The sequence below is a fragment of the Hemiscyllium ocellatum genome, chromosome 5, assembly GCF_020745735.1.
Source record: "Hemiscyllium ocellatum isolate sHemOce1 chromosome 5, sHemOce1.pat.X.cur, whole genome shotgun sequence".
NCBI lineage: Eukaryota > Metazoa > Chordata > Chondrichthyes > Orectolobiformes > Hemiscylliidae > Hemiscyllium > Hemiscyllium ocellatum.
The window spans coordinates 123209499-123226041 of NC_083405.1; the positions used below are offsets into that span (position 1 = coordinate 123209499).

The 16543-nt window shown below is 40.4% G+C and overlaps 1 protein-coding gene across 5 annotated transcripts in view; it reads left to right on the top strand.

Annotated features, from left to right (window-relative positions):
• kmt2ca (lysine (K)-specific methyltransferase 2Ca) overlaps positions 1–16543 on the top strand; it is a 590636-nt gene that overhangs the window by 492191 nt on the left and 81902 nt on the right. For all 5 annotated transcript variants that reach the window (XM_060825139.1, XM_060825142.1, XM_060825140.1 and 2 more), the window contains 3 exons: positions 99–313; positions 3112–3185; positions 11574–11756. In XM_060825139.1, coding sequence (XP_060681122.1) covers positions 99–313; positions 3112–3185; positions 11574–11756 — 472 coding nt within the window. The remainder of the gene's footprint in view (positions 1–98; positions 314–3111; positions 3186–11573; positions 11757–16543) is intronic.

A 16543-nucleotide genomic window follows, 5' to 3' on the forward strand; every position in this document is an offset into this window, starting at 1 on the left:
TCTGTTATTTCAATACATGTACCTAGCATTCCAGCAACTAATTGATGATTCTGGCAGTACTTTTAACTACATATGTTTGAACTGGATCAATTTGACAGAGACAAGAATCATATGTTTAGTCAAGTTGTAACTGAGCCTCCTAACCCATGGGTTCCCTCTGCTCCTGCTGTGGAGGCGGAAGGAGACACACTGAACTACACACAACGGAGTACTCTGAAATGGGAAAAGGAAGAATCTCTGGGTGAGATGGCAACTGTCGCCCCTGTTCTGTATACAAATACAAACTTCCCCAACCTGAAAGAAGATTTTCCAGGTAATCCCATATAGTGAGATCATGTTTCTGGAAATGTCAGCATGTTCTTGAATGAAAGATTTACACTCTCATGCTACTTCAAAATTTTAGTTTATCCTAAGTGCACATTGTATGAAATCATTTAAATATTGATGTATTGATTTGCTTTGCAAATATTTTACCAAAACAGATGTGTCCCTTGGTTACATCGTAGTATTGCCTCCAAGTTCAAGGACTTGCATTCGATGTAGTCATAGAAAATGCATTTTGTAATGTTAGAAAATATTGTTTTAGGTAGCAATCTTATAAGCACAATATGAATTTAAGACATGATGCAATGCCACTTAAGTCACAGACTGATTTTCCAAATATTTGGAGGTACTTAAAGCGGATACTAGAAGGAATAATCATTAATGTAATGATTGTTAAGTGTTTAACAAAGTGTATGCTGATGTCTTTGCAACAACTCTAGTTAGTGTGAAAACTGTTAGGCCATTGTTTGCACTGCACCAGATTACTGCACAGATTTTTCTGTTGAAATTTGGCAGTATTGCCTTTGTAAACCGAATTACAAGTATCTACGCTGAAATGAAAATAATTCTTTTTAAAAATAGTAACAGCATGACTCTAGAGTCGCACCATTTGCCTGTCTTGTGATAAACATGCTGTTCATTATAGGCTGAAGACAGTTTTTGAATTACAAAGCAAAACAAAATCTATTGCATATTTGTCCAAAAATATCTCAACCACCATTTTGAAGTTATAATCTTAATTCATCTCGTACAATTTAAGGAAAGTTGCTAGTTGACAGATTATATATTTTTGCCATAGATAATGCCTACTTCTATATCAATATAGATGATATGAAATAGTTCCCTTCTAAACTTTGACAAATATGCATGTTCAGAACTTTCCACATACACAAACAATTCTAAATTATTGTAATCGAATTGTTGGGTATGTGTTTCATAATGAAGGGCTTTTGCCCGAAACATCGATTTTCCTGCTACTCAGATGCTGCCTGACCTGCTGTGCTTTTCCAGCACCACTCTGGTGTAAACCATGAGTTTTATAAGCCTGCTGAAGCACCAGCTGAAAAAAAGCTGGTCTTTTGCTCAGATCCAACATTGACAGTGATTCAACTGTTGTGTCAATAGTTGATAAACTGATCCATTTAGATGAACATACAGTCGCGACGTTACAAGAAGAATGTGGAGGCTTTGCAGAGGGTGCCGAAGAAGTTCACCAGGACCCTCATCAATTAGAGGGTGTGACCTGTAAAAAGAGCTAGAAAAAAACCAGGTTGTTTTCTCTGGAGCAGTGGCAACTTGATAGAAGTCTATAAAATTATGAGACACTTAGAGGGAGTTGATGGTCAGAATCTTTTTCCCAATGATAAAATGTCTCAAACTAAGGAGCATGCATTTAAGGTGAGAAGGGAAAACCTCAAAGGAGATGTGAGAGGCAAGGTTTTTTATTTACACCGAGTGGTAGGAGTCTGGAACGGACTGCCAGGTGTGGTAGAAGCAGATACAATAAGGATGTTTGAGAGACTTTTAGATAAGCACATGAATATGCAAGGAGTGGAGGGATGCAGACCAAGGGCAGGCTGGAGGGCCCATTCCTGTGCTGCACAGTTCTATGGTCTATATAACAGTGCTTCCTGAGTAAATCATATAACTGTCTGATATGATATTGCATGCCTAGTTTAGGAAGGTACTGTGCTCAGTCATGCATTTGGTTGAATGAGCTGATGAGGGTTCAACTTTTTTTTAACATTGTCTTTAATTTTTAGATTTTTTTTCAGATTTTGTTAAGTTTCCATTGGTTAAAGAGCTGTTAGCAATCTGTCAGTGTTTGCCAGAACAACTCTTGATATTTTTGAAGTCCTCTATCGGTTGTCTGGGATTAGTTTGTTCAGACCAAGTTAAAAATCTCACACCACCAGGTTCTTGTCCAATAGGCATTTAGAAGTACAAACTTTCAGAGTGCCGCTCCTTCATCAGGTTGCTCTAGTGCTCCGGAAGCTTCTACTTTGAAATAAACCTGTTGGACTATAACCTGGTATTATGTGATTTTTAACTTGGTCCACCCCAGTCACCATCATCTCCACATCATTTGTTCAGTCCAAACCTACTTTCTTAGAAAGCAGAGAATTGCGGATGCTGGAGATCTTTAAAAAAATTAGGTACTGATGGAGATGCTTAACAGGTCTGACTGCATATGTGGAGAAAAAAAGGAGTTAATCTTTCAATTCTAGTGTCACTGGACTCTGTTAATTCCAATTTTCTCTCCACAAATGCTGCCAGACCTGGTGAGTTTCTCCATCACTTTCTATTTTTATTTTGGATTTCTTATAGCCAAAATGCCTTATTTGTACTGCTGCTTCTTGAGGCAGCTCCACAATCATACTTCTCAACCTTTATGCTAGTATATATAAAGCAGGTAATTCAGCAATTAATCTACTTGACTGTATTTGCATCACTGTTTCCAAATTAGTTGTGTACAACCAAATTCCAAATCTGATTTTATTTAAGACTGAACAGTTTGGAATGCAGCATTCTGCTTCCACTGCTGATCTGGAGTCAGACGTTCTCAAGCGTTGGATCACCAATTGCCAGTGTAAATAAGATATAAGCATGAGATTTTGCAACCAGTATAAGCCATTGCAGAGTTTTATTTAGGTAGACACTCAAATGAAGTTGATGGTAGGTTGTATGGCTTTCTTTATGTTTCGCTTTGCATGCAAGCTTGTTTTTCAGGAAATTACACAGTATTTTCAGTCCACAAATCAGACACTGTATCTCTTTACCATTTAGATTGGGCTACCAGAGTGAAACAAATAGCTAAACTGTGGAGGAAGGCAAGTTCCCAAGAGAGGGCCCCTTATGTGGTAAGCCTTGTTTTCTGTGCATGATTTTTTTCTGCTGGATGTTTGAATTGTATAGGGAATGAAAACGATTTTTAAATGAGATCAAAATACTGCAGATGCTGGAAATCAGAAATAAAAATAAAAAGCACTGGAGAAAATCAGTCTGGGACTGCAAGGTAGCCAAAGGGCAAGAGAAGACGAGCCCTACATGACTTGAAATTGCTTTTTAATTATGGAGTCATACAGCATAGAAACAGACCCTTCGGTCCAACTAGTCCACTTCAACCATGTTTCCAAACTAAACCAGCCTCATTTGCCTACGTTTAGCCCATACCAGCCCAAACCTTTCCTATTCATGAACTTATCCAAATGTTTTTTAAATGTTGTCGTTGTAACTGTACCTGCATCCACCACTTTCTCTGGCAGTTCATTCCACACAATACCCACTCTCTCTGTAAAAAAAAACATGCCCTCTTTAAATATTTCTCCTCTCCTTAGCAATATGCCTCCTAATTTTAAACTGCCCCACCCTAGGAAAAATACCGTAGCTATTTGTCTTTCTTGTGCACCTCATGATTTTACAAGCTTCTGTAAGGTCACCCCTCAACCTCCTATGCTGCAGTGAGAAAAATCCCAGCCTACTTTTATAACTCAATTGTTTCATACCAGCAACATTCCAATAAATCTTTTCTGAGTCCAGTTTAGTAATATCCTTCCTATAACAGGGTGACCAGAACTGCGCACACTACTCCAGGAGAGGCCTGATCAATGTCCTGTATAACATGACATGCCAACTCCTATACCCAAAGGTCTGAGAATGAAGGCACGCGTGTTAAATGTCTTCTTAACCACCCTGTCTACCTGTGACACAAATTTCAAAGAATTATGTAACTGAACTCCTAGGTTCTCTGATCTACAACACAACCTGGAACTCTGCCATTATTTGTATAAGACCTGTCCTTGTTTACCAAAATGCAATACCTCGCTTGTATCGAAATTAAATTCCTCAGCCCATTGAGCTGATAAAACATAGTGCTGGAAAAAGCACAGCAGGCCAGACAGCATCCGAGGAGCAAAAGAGTCGACGTTTTGGGCTTAACCCTTCAGAACCCTTCTTCAGCCCTTTGACCCAAATTGATCAAGATCTGTTTGTAATCCTAGGTAGGAGAAAGTGAGGACTGCAGATGCTGGAGATCAGAGCTGAAAATGTGTTGCTGGAAAAGTGCAGCAGGTCAGGCAGCATCCAAGGAGCAGGAGAATCGACATTTCGGGCATGAGCCTGAAGAAGGGCTTATGCCCGAAACGTCGATTCTCCTGCTCCTTGGATGCTGCCTGACCTGCTGCGCTTTTCCAGCAACACATTTTCAGCTGTAATCCTAGATAACCTTCTTCACTGGCTACTACACCACCAAATTTGGTGTCATCCATAAATTTACTCACCATGCTTCATCCACTTTGTTTATGTAAATGAAAAACAACAGTGGACCCAGCATCAATCCTACAGAACACCATTGGTCATAGGCTTTCAGTCTCAAAAACAACCTTCCACTACCACCCTCTATCTCCTACTGTCAAGCCAATTTTTTCCAATTGAAAAGCTCACACTGATTCCCATGTGATCTAACTTTACTAATTAGTCTACCATGTGGAACCTTCTCAAAGACTTTACTAAAACCCATGTAAACAACATCTACCATTCTGCTTCTGCAATCTTTTTGGTTACTTCCTTAAGTTTGTGACGCATTATTTTCCTTGCACAAAATCATCCTGACAACCCCTAATCAGTCCTTGTCTCTCCAAATACATGTAAATTCTATTGCTCAGAGTCACCTCTCCCAACTTATCCACCACAGATCTATAATTCCTAGGTTTCTCCTTGTGCCTTCCTTAAGTAAAGGCACAACATTATAGCCACCTTCCAGTCCTCTGCCATCTGACCCATAGTTATAGATGATACAGATGATATTTCTGATAGGAGCCCCACAATTTTTTCCCAAACTTTCAAAGTGTGTTCTGAGATACCCTTGGTAAGGTCCCACAGATTTATCTAACTTTTTTTCCTAAGACCTCCTACAGTTCCTCTTCAGTGATGTGAACTCATAGAATTATAGAACCCCTCTACAATGAAAGCAGGCCATTTGGCCCATTGAGTCTGACTAGCATCCCACCCAGTCCCACTCCCATGGCCTATCCCTGTAAGCCTACACTTGCAGACACTAGGAGTAGCTTAGTGCAGAAAATGTGTTGCTGGAAGAGCCAATTCCTGAAGAAGAGCTCATGTGAGAAACGTTGATCCTCCTGCTCCTTGGATGCTGCCTGACTTGCTGCCCTTATCCAGCAACACATTTTCAGCTCTCATCTCCAGCATCTGCAGTCCTCACTTTCTCCGAGTAGTTTAGTGCAGCCAATCCACTTAAATTCCACATCTTTGGAGTGTGGGAAAACCTGGAGCACCGGAGGAAACCCACGAAGACATGGAGAATGTGCAAACTCCACACACAGTCACTTGAGGGTGGAATTGAACCTAGATCCTTGGCACTGTGAGAACCAATGAGCCATTATGCTGCCCCTGTTTTCAAACTGTTTTCAAAACAACAGTATTTATCTCTGAGTTCTCTAACCTCCATTTCTTTCTCCACACTAAAATATGATGGTAAATATTCATTTAGTATCTCTTTCATCTCCTGATGTTCAACTCATAGACTTGATCTTTAAGAGGCCATATTCTCTCTCCAGTTGCTCCTTTGCTCTCAATATACTTGTAGAATCTCTTGGATTATCTTTAACGTTATCTGCTAAGGCTATCTCATATACCCACTTGACCCTTCTGGTTTCCCTCTTAATGCCCCAACACACTCTGTTCTCTTCAAGAGACTCATTTAATCCCAGTTGTTGTCTATATCTAAGAAATGATTCTTTCTTCTTCTTGACTGGAACTTCAACCTTACCCATCCATTGTTCCCTACTCTTACCAGCCTTGCCCTTTACTCTTAGAGAAACATAATGCATCTGAACGCTAAGCCTTACTCCAATTAAGAACTTTTACAGAGGCTTAACTTTTACCACAACTGTTTTAAAGCTAATAGAATTATAATCGTTGGTCCCAAAGTGTTCGCCTCCTATCACTTCAGTCACTCACCCTGCCTTCTTTCCCAAGAGAACGTCAGGTTTTGCTCCTTCTCTAGGAAGAAAAGTAAGATAGAACCTGAGAAAAAAAACAGAACAGAATATAATGACATACAGCAAAAGTTTCTATGAATATATAAAACATTAAAAGAGTGGCTAAAGTAAACGTCGGCCCTAAAGAGGATAAGCAGGGAAATTCAGTTATGGGATATGATGAAATAGCCTATGCATTGAACAAGTATTTTGTATCTGTCTTCACAATGGAGGATACTAATAACATGCCAGCAATTAACAAAGAGACAATTGTAGGTGAGGACCTGGAAACAATCATTTTTACAGGAGAGGTAGTGTTGGGCAAGCTAATGGAGCTAAGGATTCATAAGTCTCCAGGTCCTGATGGAATGCATCTCAGGGTACTAAAAGAGATGGTGGGAGAAATAGTTTTCCAAAATTCGCCATACTCTGGGGCAGTCCCAGCAAACATGACGCCACTATTTTAAAAAGGGAGATAGACAAAAGATGGGGAATTATAGACCTTAACCTCTGTAGTGGGGAAGATGCTCGAGTCTATTATCAAGAGAGAAAAAGCAAAGCATCTCGATAGAAGTTGTCCCGTTGGGCAGACGCAGCATGGGTTCATGAAGGGCAGGTCATGCTTGACAAATCATCTAGGTCATGCCTAGATTTCCAAAAGGCCTTCAACAAGGTGCCAACAAGAGGCTGCTGCATAAGATAAAAATACATGGCGTTAGGGATAAAGTGTTAATGTGGATAGAGGATTGGTTGACCAACAGGAAACAGAGTGGGGATAAATGAGTGCTATTCTGGCTATCAATCAGTCACCAATGGTGTGCTTCAGGAATCGGTGTTGGGACTGCAATTATTTACAATTTATATAGTTTGGAGTTGGGGACCACGTGTAGGATGTCAAAGTTTGCAGATGACACTAAGATGAGTGGCAGAGCAATGTGTGCAGAGGACTGTGAAACTTTGCAGAGGAACATAGATACTTTGAGTGAGTGGGCAAAGGTCTGGCAGATGGGATACTGTGTACATAAATGTGAAGTCATACATTTTGATAGGAGTTACAGTAAAAAGGACTATCACTTGAATGGCAAAAAGTTGAACCATGCTGCAATGCAGAGGCACCTGGGTGTCCTTGTGCATGAATCACGAGGCTGGTCTGCAGGCACAAGTAATTAGGAAGCCAAATGGAATTTTGTCATTCATTGCTAAAGGGAGTGAGTTTGAAAGCAAAGGTTATGTTGCATCTATATGAGGTGCTGATGAGGCCACGCCTGGAGTACCTAATGAAGGAGCATAGCTCCAAAAGCTAGTGCTTCCAAATAAACCTATTGGACTATAACCTGGTGTTGTGCGATGTTTAACTTTGTGCACCTAAGTCCAACCCCAGCATCTCCAAATCATGGTATGCAGTTTTAGAGCTGAAAATGTATTGCTGGAAAAGCGCAGCAGGTCAGGCAGCATCCAAGGAGAAGGAGAATCAACGTTTCGGGTATGAGCCCTTCTTCAGGAAGCCCTTCTCCTGCTCCTTGGATGCTGCCTGACCTGCTGCGCTTTTCCAGCAACACATTTTCAGCTCTGATCTCCAGCATCTGCAGTCCTCATTTTCTCCTGTGCAGTTTTAGACTCAGTATTTGAGAACTGGCACTGGCACTGGAGGGGTTGCAGAGGAGGATCTCAAGATTGATTCTGGAATTGAGCGGGTTGACTTATGAGGAGTGACTGAGTAGACTGCGATTATATTCATTGGAATTTAGAAAATTGAAGGGGGATCTTATAGAAATAAATAAAATTATGAAGGGAGTAGGTAAGATAGAAGTAGGGAGGATGTTTCCACTGGCAGGTGAAACTTGAGACAAGAAGGCATAGCCTCAAGATTAGAGGGAGCGGATTTAAGACTGAATTGAGAAGGAACTTCTTCACCCAGAGGGTTGTTAATCTTTGGAATTTCTTGCCCAGCGAAGTAGTTGACGCTACTTCAGTAAATGTTTTTAAATCTAAGGTAGGTGTTTTTTTGAACAATGAAGGAATTGAGGGATACAGTGAGGGTGCCGGTAAATGGATCTGAGTCCATGAAAAGATCCGCCATGATCTTATTGAATGGCAGAGCAGGCTCAAAGGAACCGGATGGCCTACTCCTGCTCCTAGTTATTACGTGCTTATGTAAGTGTCCCCACACATTGATAAAGAAAATTTTCTTGAACACATTTAACAGATTCCTCATCATCCAAGTCTTTCACATTATGGTAGTCAATGTTTAGAAAATTAAAATCCCCTACTATTACTACCCTATTATTCTTACATATATCTAAGATCTCTATTTATTTTGAATATAGATTTTCAAAAATAATTAATCCATCACTCCATTATTTCATGTTATGCCTGCATATCACCATGCTACCTACAATAGACTGATATTATTAACAAAGGGCAATTTGAGACATTACAGCAATGACAAGGTAAGTATCAGGAAATCTAAGAAATTGCAAATGGCATTGTCAAAATCAGGAGCCGCAGACAACATCCATTCACCCCTGCCATAGAAGACGTTAAAATCTTTTACATAAAGAATAGAATGGAAGCCAGGGATACCTTGCCTTAATGAAATGTATTGTTTTCACTGTAGAAATAACAACATTGCTGAGGGTCTGTCCAGAACAGCTAGCAGAATCAAAGCAGGTGTTCAACACTGATCCTTCAACAGGACTTCCTGAGGAGATATGTTAGTGTTATTGTTAACTAGAACCAACCACATGTCTGCAAAGTTGCCTTAGAACGTAGTACGTTACAGCGCAGTACAGGCCTTTTAGCCCTCGATGTTGCACCACCTGTGAAATTAATTTGATGCCCATCCAAACTACACCATTCCATTGTTATATATATGTATGTCCAATGTCCATTTAAATGCCCTTAATGTCGGTGAGTCTACTACTGTTGCAGCAGGCCGTTCCACATCCCTGCTACTCTTGAGTAAAGAAACTAGCCCTGACATCTGTCCTAAATCTATCACCCCTCAGTTTAAAGCTACGTCCCCTCCTGTTGGCCTTCACCATCCGAGGTAAAAGGCTCTCACTGTCCACTCTATCTAACCCCTGATTATCTTATACGCCTCAGTTAAGTCACCTGTCAAGCTTCTTCTCTCCAACGAAAACAGCCTCAATTCCCTCAGCCATTTCTCATAAGGCCTTCCTTCCATACCAGGCAACATCCTCGTAAATCTCCTCTGAACCCTTTCCAAAGTTTTCTACATCTACAGTGTGGTGACCAGCACTGTACGCAATACTCCAGGTGCAGCCTTGCCAGTGTTGTACAGCTGAAGCATGACCTTGTGGCTGCAAAACTCAATCCCCCTGCCAATAAATGCCAACATACCATATGCCGCCTTAACAACCCTATCAACTGGGTGGCAACTTTCAGGGATTTATGTACCTGGACACCGAGATCTCTCTGTTCATCTACACAGCCAAGAATTTTACCATTGGTCTAGCCCTCTGCATTCCTGTTACTTATTCTGAAGTGGACTACCTCACACTTTTCCACATTAAACTCCATTTGCCAGTTCTCAGCCCAGCTCTGCATCTTATCTATATCCCTCTGTAACCCACAACATCCTTCAGCACTATCCACAACTCTGCCTACCTTAGCGTCATCTGCAAATTTACTAATCCATCCTTCTCTGTCCACATCCAGATCATTTATAAAAATGACAAACAGCAGTGACCCCAAAACAGATCCTCGTGGCACACCGCTGGTAACTGAGCTCCAGGATGAATATTTTCCATCAACCACCACCACCTTTCCGTAATTGCCCCAGAAGGCAGTTAAGTGTCAACCTCATTGGGTCTGAAGTCACATGTAGACCAGACAAGTAAAAGTTTGCATTTTCAACTCGCCAATTTCTGATCCAAACCGCTAAATCACCTTCAATCCCGCAACTCAATATTTTGTGCAATAGCCTACCGTATGGAACCTTATCAAATACATTACTGAAGTCCATGTACACCACATCAACCACTTTAGCTTCATCCACCTGTTTTGTCACCGCCTTGAAGAACTCAATAAGATTAGTTAGGCATGGCCTACCCTTCACAAAACCGTGTTGACTATCCCTAATCAACTTGCTTGTTTCCAGGTGATTATAAATCCTATCTCTTATAACCTTTTCCAACACCTTACTCACACCCAAAGTAAGACTCGCAGGCCTATAAAGCTCCCGGACTCACTTGCCTTGCTGTTTTATAGTTTGTAGGCTGTGCATATAAGAACGTTTTAATTCCATATTTGGGGAGGTGCTGGCCTCGTGGTATTATCACTAAACTATTAATCTGGAAACCTAGGTAACGTTCTGGTCATATAGATTTAAATCCCACCCTGTCAGATGGTGGATTTGAATCTAATTAAGAGGAATTAGGTGTCTAATGATGACAATGAAACCACTGTTGATTGTCAGAAACAAACATCTAATTAACTGATTCCCTTTTGGGAATGAAAATGCAAACTTTAACTTGTCAGCTCTACGTGTGACTTCACACCTAATGATGCCCACCTCCCATGAATGAATGAAGAATGAATTTGAAGAAAACAATGTTTTCTGCAAAATATCCACTACTTACAAATGGAAACTTTCTTTATTTGTGAAAGATAAATGTCCAACTAGATCATGTGCATTTGAAGTACTCCCAAATCAAGGTCAATACGTTTCTTTGAGACATGGTTCATGAACTGATACTGAATATTGTAGACACTGAGTCTGTTTTTAAAGGTAAAGAAAGTTTGAGAGAAAATAGTTTCTGGTAGGGAATTTGAATGAATAACTTTTAAGCTTCAATTTATTCAATGTTTATAATGTTTTTTAAAAAAAACTCAAGGTATTTCACAGCAGTAAATGCCAATAAAACGTTTCCCATTGGGTTAGCTAGTTTAGATCATGCCCATTGTTTGGGGTCAGCCTTGCTTGGATTACTTGGACCTAGTTTTATCTCTGACCAATCCTCTAATCTTAAGTATACTTCAGAGGAATAGAACATAATTTTCAAAAATGTCGAAGTGACCCTACTTTTTCCGGTCACAAAAACTGATATTTTCTGCCATGTGTTGTTGAGAAATATCTTTATCCCACAGCATAGAATAGAACAGAACAGAGGGAATTCTGTTCTTTAGGCTTTGTACAATATCTTTAAAAGTTGATAAAAACTCACTTGACCAAATAGTACAATTTTTAACGTGCTAACTGAAACATAATTGCAATAAAATTTGCAGCAAAAGGCAAGAGATAATCGAGCAGCACTGCGTATAAACAAAGTTCAAATGACCAGCGAGTCTTTGAGAAGGCAGCAGCAAGAATGCATTGATTCTGTCTCTCGACCTGACATTGACTTGCCATTTAAAGATCAAATGAAGCAAAAAGAATCAGAACACGAGCAAGAATGGAAACTAAGACAGGTAAGAACATACAAATGGTAAAATGTTATGCACCACAACTTTCTTAAAATGTGCGACTAGAGTAAGCACGTGGGCATCATTGTCTCAGTTCAAAGATGACAATTAACGAAATTAGGCTGCCTGTGATGACACTTGTTAACTTGAAGATTAGAAATTCAAATTATCAAATGTGATCTTGTCACCATTATTTTATGTTTCATCTAGGCAGGTTTGCATTTTGAGGGATTTCTTTTGCCAACTTTAATGTGCATCTTAGCAAGGAAGTAACATAGATATCAGCCAGAGACTTCAACACCACAAAATGTTCTTCATCAATGACAGCTAACGAGCCATTTAATTTGTAACCTTAAAGGTGGATTCATGTTTTCCATTGGAATACTAGTTTTTTTAAAAGGAAAAAGTGGTCCTATTGTCTCTTACTTGTCTATGTAATTTCTTGAGACGGGTTAAAGGAAAAGACACCGATCTGATGGTCATAGAGATGTACAGCATGGAAACAGACCCTTCAGTCCAACCCATCCATGCTGACCAGATATCCCACCTGCCAGCACCTGGCCCATATCCCTCCAAACCCTTCCTATTCATATACCCATCCAAATGCTTCTTAAATATTACATTTGTACCAGCCTCCACCACTTCACCGCCAGCTCATTCCATACACGTACCGCCCTCTGCGTAAAAAAGTTGCCCCTTAGGTCTCTTTTATATCTTTCCCTTCTCACCCTAAACCTATGTCCTCTAGTTCTGGACTCCCCAACCCCAGTGGTTGGCACAGCAGATAGCACTGCTGCCTCAGCGCCAGAGATCCGGGTTCAATTCCTGCCTCAGGCGACTGTGTGTGTGGAGTTTGCACATTCTCCCTGTGTCTGCATGGATGCTCCGGTTTCCTCCCACAATCCAAAAACGTGCAGGTTAGTTGAATTGGCCATGCTAAATTACCCGTAGTGTTAGGTGAAGGGGTAAATGTAGGGGAATGGGTCTGGGTGGGTTGCACTTCGGTGGGTCGGTGTGAATTTGTTGGGCTGAAGGGCCTGTTTTCACACTAAGTAATCTAATCTAATAACTTTGCTTATTTATCCTATCCATGCCCCTCATAATTTTGTAAACCACTATAAGGGTCACCCCTCAGCCTCCGACCCTCCAGGGAAAACAGCCCCAGCCTGTTCAGCCTCTCCATATAGCTCAAATCCTCCAACCCTAGCAACATCCTTGTAAATCTTTTCTGAACCCTTTCAAGTTTCACAACATCTTCCCAATAGGAAGGGAGACCAGAATTGCACACAGTATTCCAACTGTGGCCTAACCAATGTCCTGTACAGCCGCAACATGACCTCCCAACTCCTGTACTCAATACTCTGAACAATAAAGGAAAGCATATCAAACGCCGCCTTCACTATCCTATCTACCTGCGACTCCACTTTCAAGGAGCTATGAACCTGCACTCCAAGGTCTCTTTGTTCAGCAACACTCACTAGGACCTTACCATTAAGTGTATAAATCCTGCTAAGACTTGCTTTCCCAAAATGCAGCACCTTGGATTTATCTGAATTAAACTCCATCTGCCACTTCTCAGCCCATTGGCCCATCTGGTCCAGATCCTGTTGTAATCTGAGGTAACCCTCTTTGCTGTCCACAGCACCTCCAATTTTGGTGTCATCTGTAAACTTACTAACTGTACCTCTTATGCTCGCATGCAAATCATTTATATAAATGACAAAAAGTAGAGGACCCAGCACCGATCCTTGTGGCACACCAGTGGTCACAGGCCTCCAGTCTGAAAACAACCCTTCACCACCACCGTCTGTCTTCTACCTTTGAGCTAGTTCTGTATCCAAATGGCTAGTTTTCCCTGTATTCCATAAGATCTAACCTTACTAATCAGTCTCCCATCGGGAACCTTGTCGAACGCCTTACTGAAATCCTTATAGATCACATCTACTGCTTCGCCCTCATCAATCTTTGTTCCTTCTTCAAAAAACTCAATCAAGTTTGTGAGACATGATTTCCCACGCGCACAGCCATGTTGACTATCCCTACTCAGTCCTTGCCTTTCCAAATACATGTACATCCTGTCCCTCAGGATTCCCTCCAACAACTTGCTCACCACTGAGGTCAGGCTCACCTGTCTTGTAGGGGAGGGAGTGGGAGAGCATACCAAGATATGCCAATCAGGAAGGAAGTATGGATGAGTAATATTTTACAAGAAAATCTATACTCATAATTTCTACATCAGATTATATGGGAGATAAAGGCTTGAGAAGGCAGACCTTTAAATCTCTCTATTCTTTACCCTTTTTAAACGTTTGCTTTTTAAGTGTTTATAAAATATGTAGGCTACGTTTCTCTAATTCAAACATCACCTTCCAAATTTCTTGTACAAACAATTAACCTATTAATGTCACCTGATGTTCCTTGTTGATTTCACAGTTAACTGCATTTTTAATTAATGTTACTTGCAGAGTTTTAATATTGTAGCCCTGTACTCAAAAGTTAGATCTCTTGCCTTCGCTCTCACATTCCTGCTCTCACTCATATGCACACGCACAGGCCAGCAAATGTGCAGACTTACATGTATGTGTTAAAGTACAAGATTTGACACATCAGAAATGCAAGTTTTAGATACCCCTTTTTAAAATGGAAATGCTAGCCTAATGGTTATGGTAACAGATGAGTACCAGAGTGGTCCAAAGTTTCTGGACCTGGCAAATACTCTCAGAGAAACTACAACTGGGTAGTGAAAGTTTTTTTGCCATATCTGAAAATGAAATGATAAACTATCCATAAACTATTGTTATCATCCCTGTGGTAAGCCATAAATCAAAATAACAAATGATTGGATCACAAATAAAATAAGTTACCAAGAAGCTTCACTTTTTATAGCTTTTACTTTCACACAAATCACAACCAACGCACAGTAAGCATGAGTTAACAGGCAAGTAACAGTTCAAAGAAATAAATGAATCATACTTTGAATAGTCTGTATAATAAATGTACATCTTTCTAATTGCAAGCATTTGCATTTGCATTTCCCATAAATGTGACAGAACATTGCTACTCAGTTCCAGAATATTTTATTCACACAGAAGACCAAGAGTCTTTTCTAACAATTGTTTTTAGCTCTGCGTTTCACAGGTACAGTTGTTACAAGCCTTTTCTTCCTGATGGTGTAGCTTTTATCTTTCCAGAGTTCCTTTCCAACTAGGAGAAAGTGAGAACTGGAGATCAGAGTCAAAAAGTCTGGTGCTGGAAAAGCACTGCAAATCAGGCAGCATCAAAGAAGCAGGAGAGTTGACACTTTGAGCATTATTAGCTCTTCGTCAGGAAGAGCTAATGAAGAGCTTATGCTCGAAACATCAATTCTGCTGCTCCTCAGGTGCTGCCTCACCGGCTGTGCTCTTCCTTTCCAACTAACTAACCAATAATATTATGATTCATAGTTTTGGCCACTTTTTGGAAAACATCTAGCTCCTTGGCATCTATGAGCTATTCACTCATCTTCTGAGGTATTCAAAGATTTTTAACTAGCTTTCACATTGATTCTAAGAATACTCCCAAACAGAAAAACTCACTGTTTTGTGCTTCTTCTGGAAACCAAAAATGGGAACAGGAGTAGGTCATTAGGCCTTTGATCCTACTCCGCCATTCAATATGATCGCGGCTGATTCTCCAACTCAGTACTCTGTTCCTGCTTCCTCCTCATAACCTTTTTATTCATTCAGCCTGAAGAACTATAACTAAATCATACTTGAAAACATTCAATGTCTCAGTCTCAACTGCTTTCTGTGGCAGAGAATTCCACAGGCTCACCAGTCTCTGGGTGAAGAGATTTCTCCTCATTCTAGTCCTAAATGGCCTAAATCATATCCTTAAACTGTGACACCAGGCTCTGGACTTCTTAGTCATTGTGAACTTGCTTCCTATCTTACTCTGTCTACTTGTGTTCGAATTTTTATAAGTGTCTATAAAACTTCCACCACAATGACTTGTTTTTCTAAACTACAGTGAATATAGTCCTAAGCAATTGAGTCTCTTTTCATATGTAAGTTCTCCCATCCCAAGAATCAATCTGGTAAATCTTTGTTGCTCTCATTTATCGCCAGGCATCCTATTTCAGATAACAAAACCAAAACTACACACAGTAATCCAAAAGCGGTGTCACCAAGGCCCTGAACAATTGCAGAAAGGCATCCCTGCTGATGTATTTGAATTCTTTTCCACCATTATCTCCTGCTGCACCGACATGCTTACTTTCAGCAACTGGTGTACATGGTCTACATCTCTTTGCACTTCCAACTTCACTATTCTGCCAAAGTTTGGTGTGTTCTTTTATGTCTGTCTGCATTCTCTTTGTGCCTGCATCAGGGTCTCCAACCTCCTCCGAGCTTTGCTGTTTTCTGTACTTGGTCTCATGGCAACCAATCTTCACTTCCTGTTGAGAGTGTTTTCAGATGAAGTGTTGCCACAATATGCAGATCAGTACTACTTATTATCCAAGAAAATTATGACTGACGCTTTAACTTCTTTTGCTGTGCCCATGTTAGAGCTTGTCATATTACTGTTTTTTTGGCCTTAGATAATTTTAGATGGTATAGTTACTTCAGCAAGTCTCCTGTGCAGCATCTTAGGAAAAGCCACTGGGAACCATTATTCTGTTCCCTTGCATCTTTTTGAAAATCATTCATTTTTAATATGAAATGTTTGGGGCACCTATTGGAGCCCCCCAACTACAGAGACAAACCGTGAGGTCTCAGATGGGTCTGCTTTGTTGTTGAGAAGGCTGCTGAGTT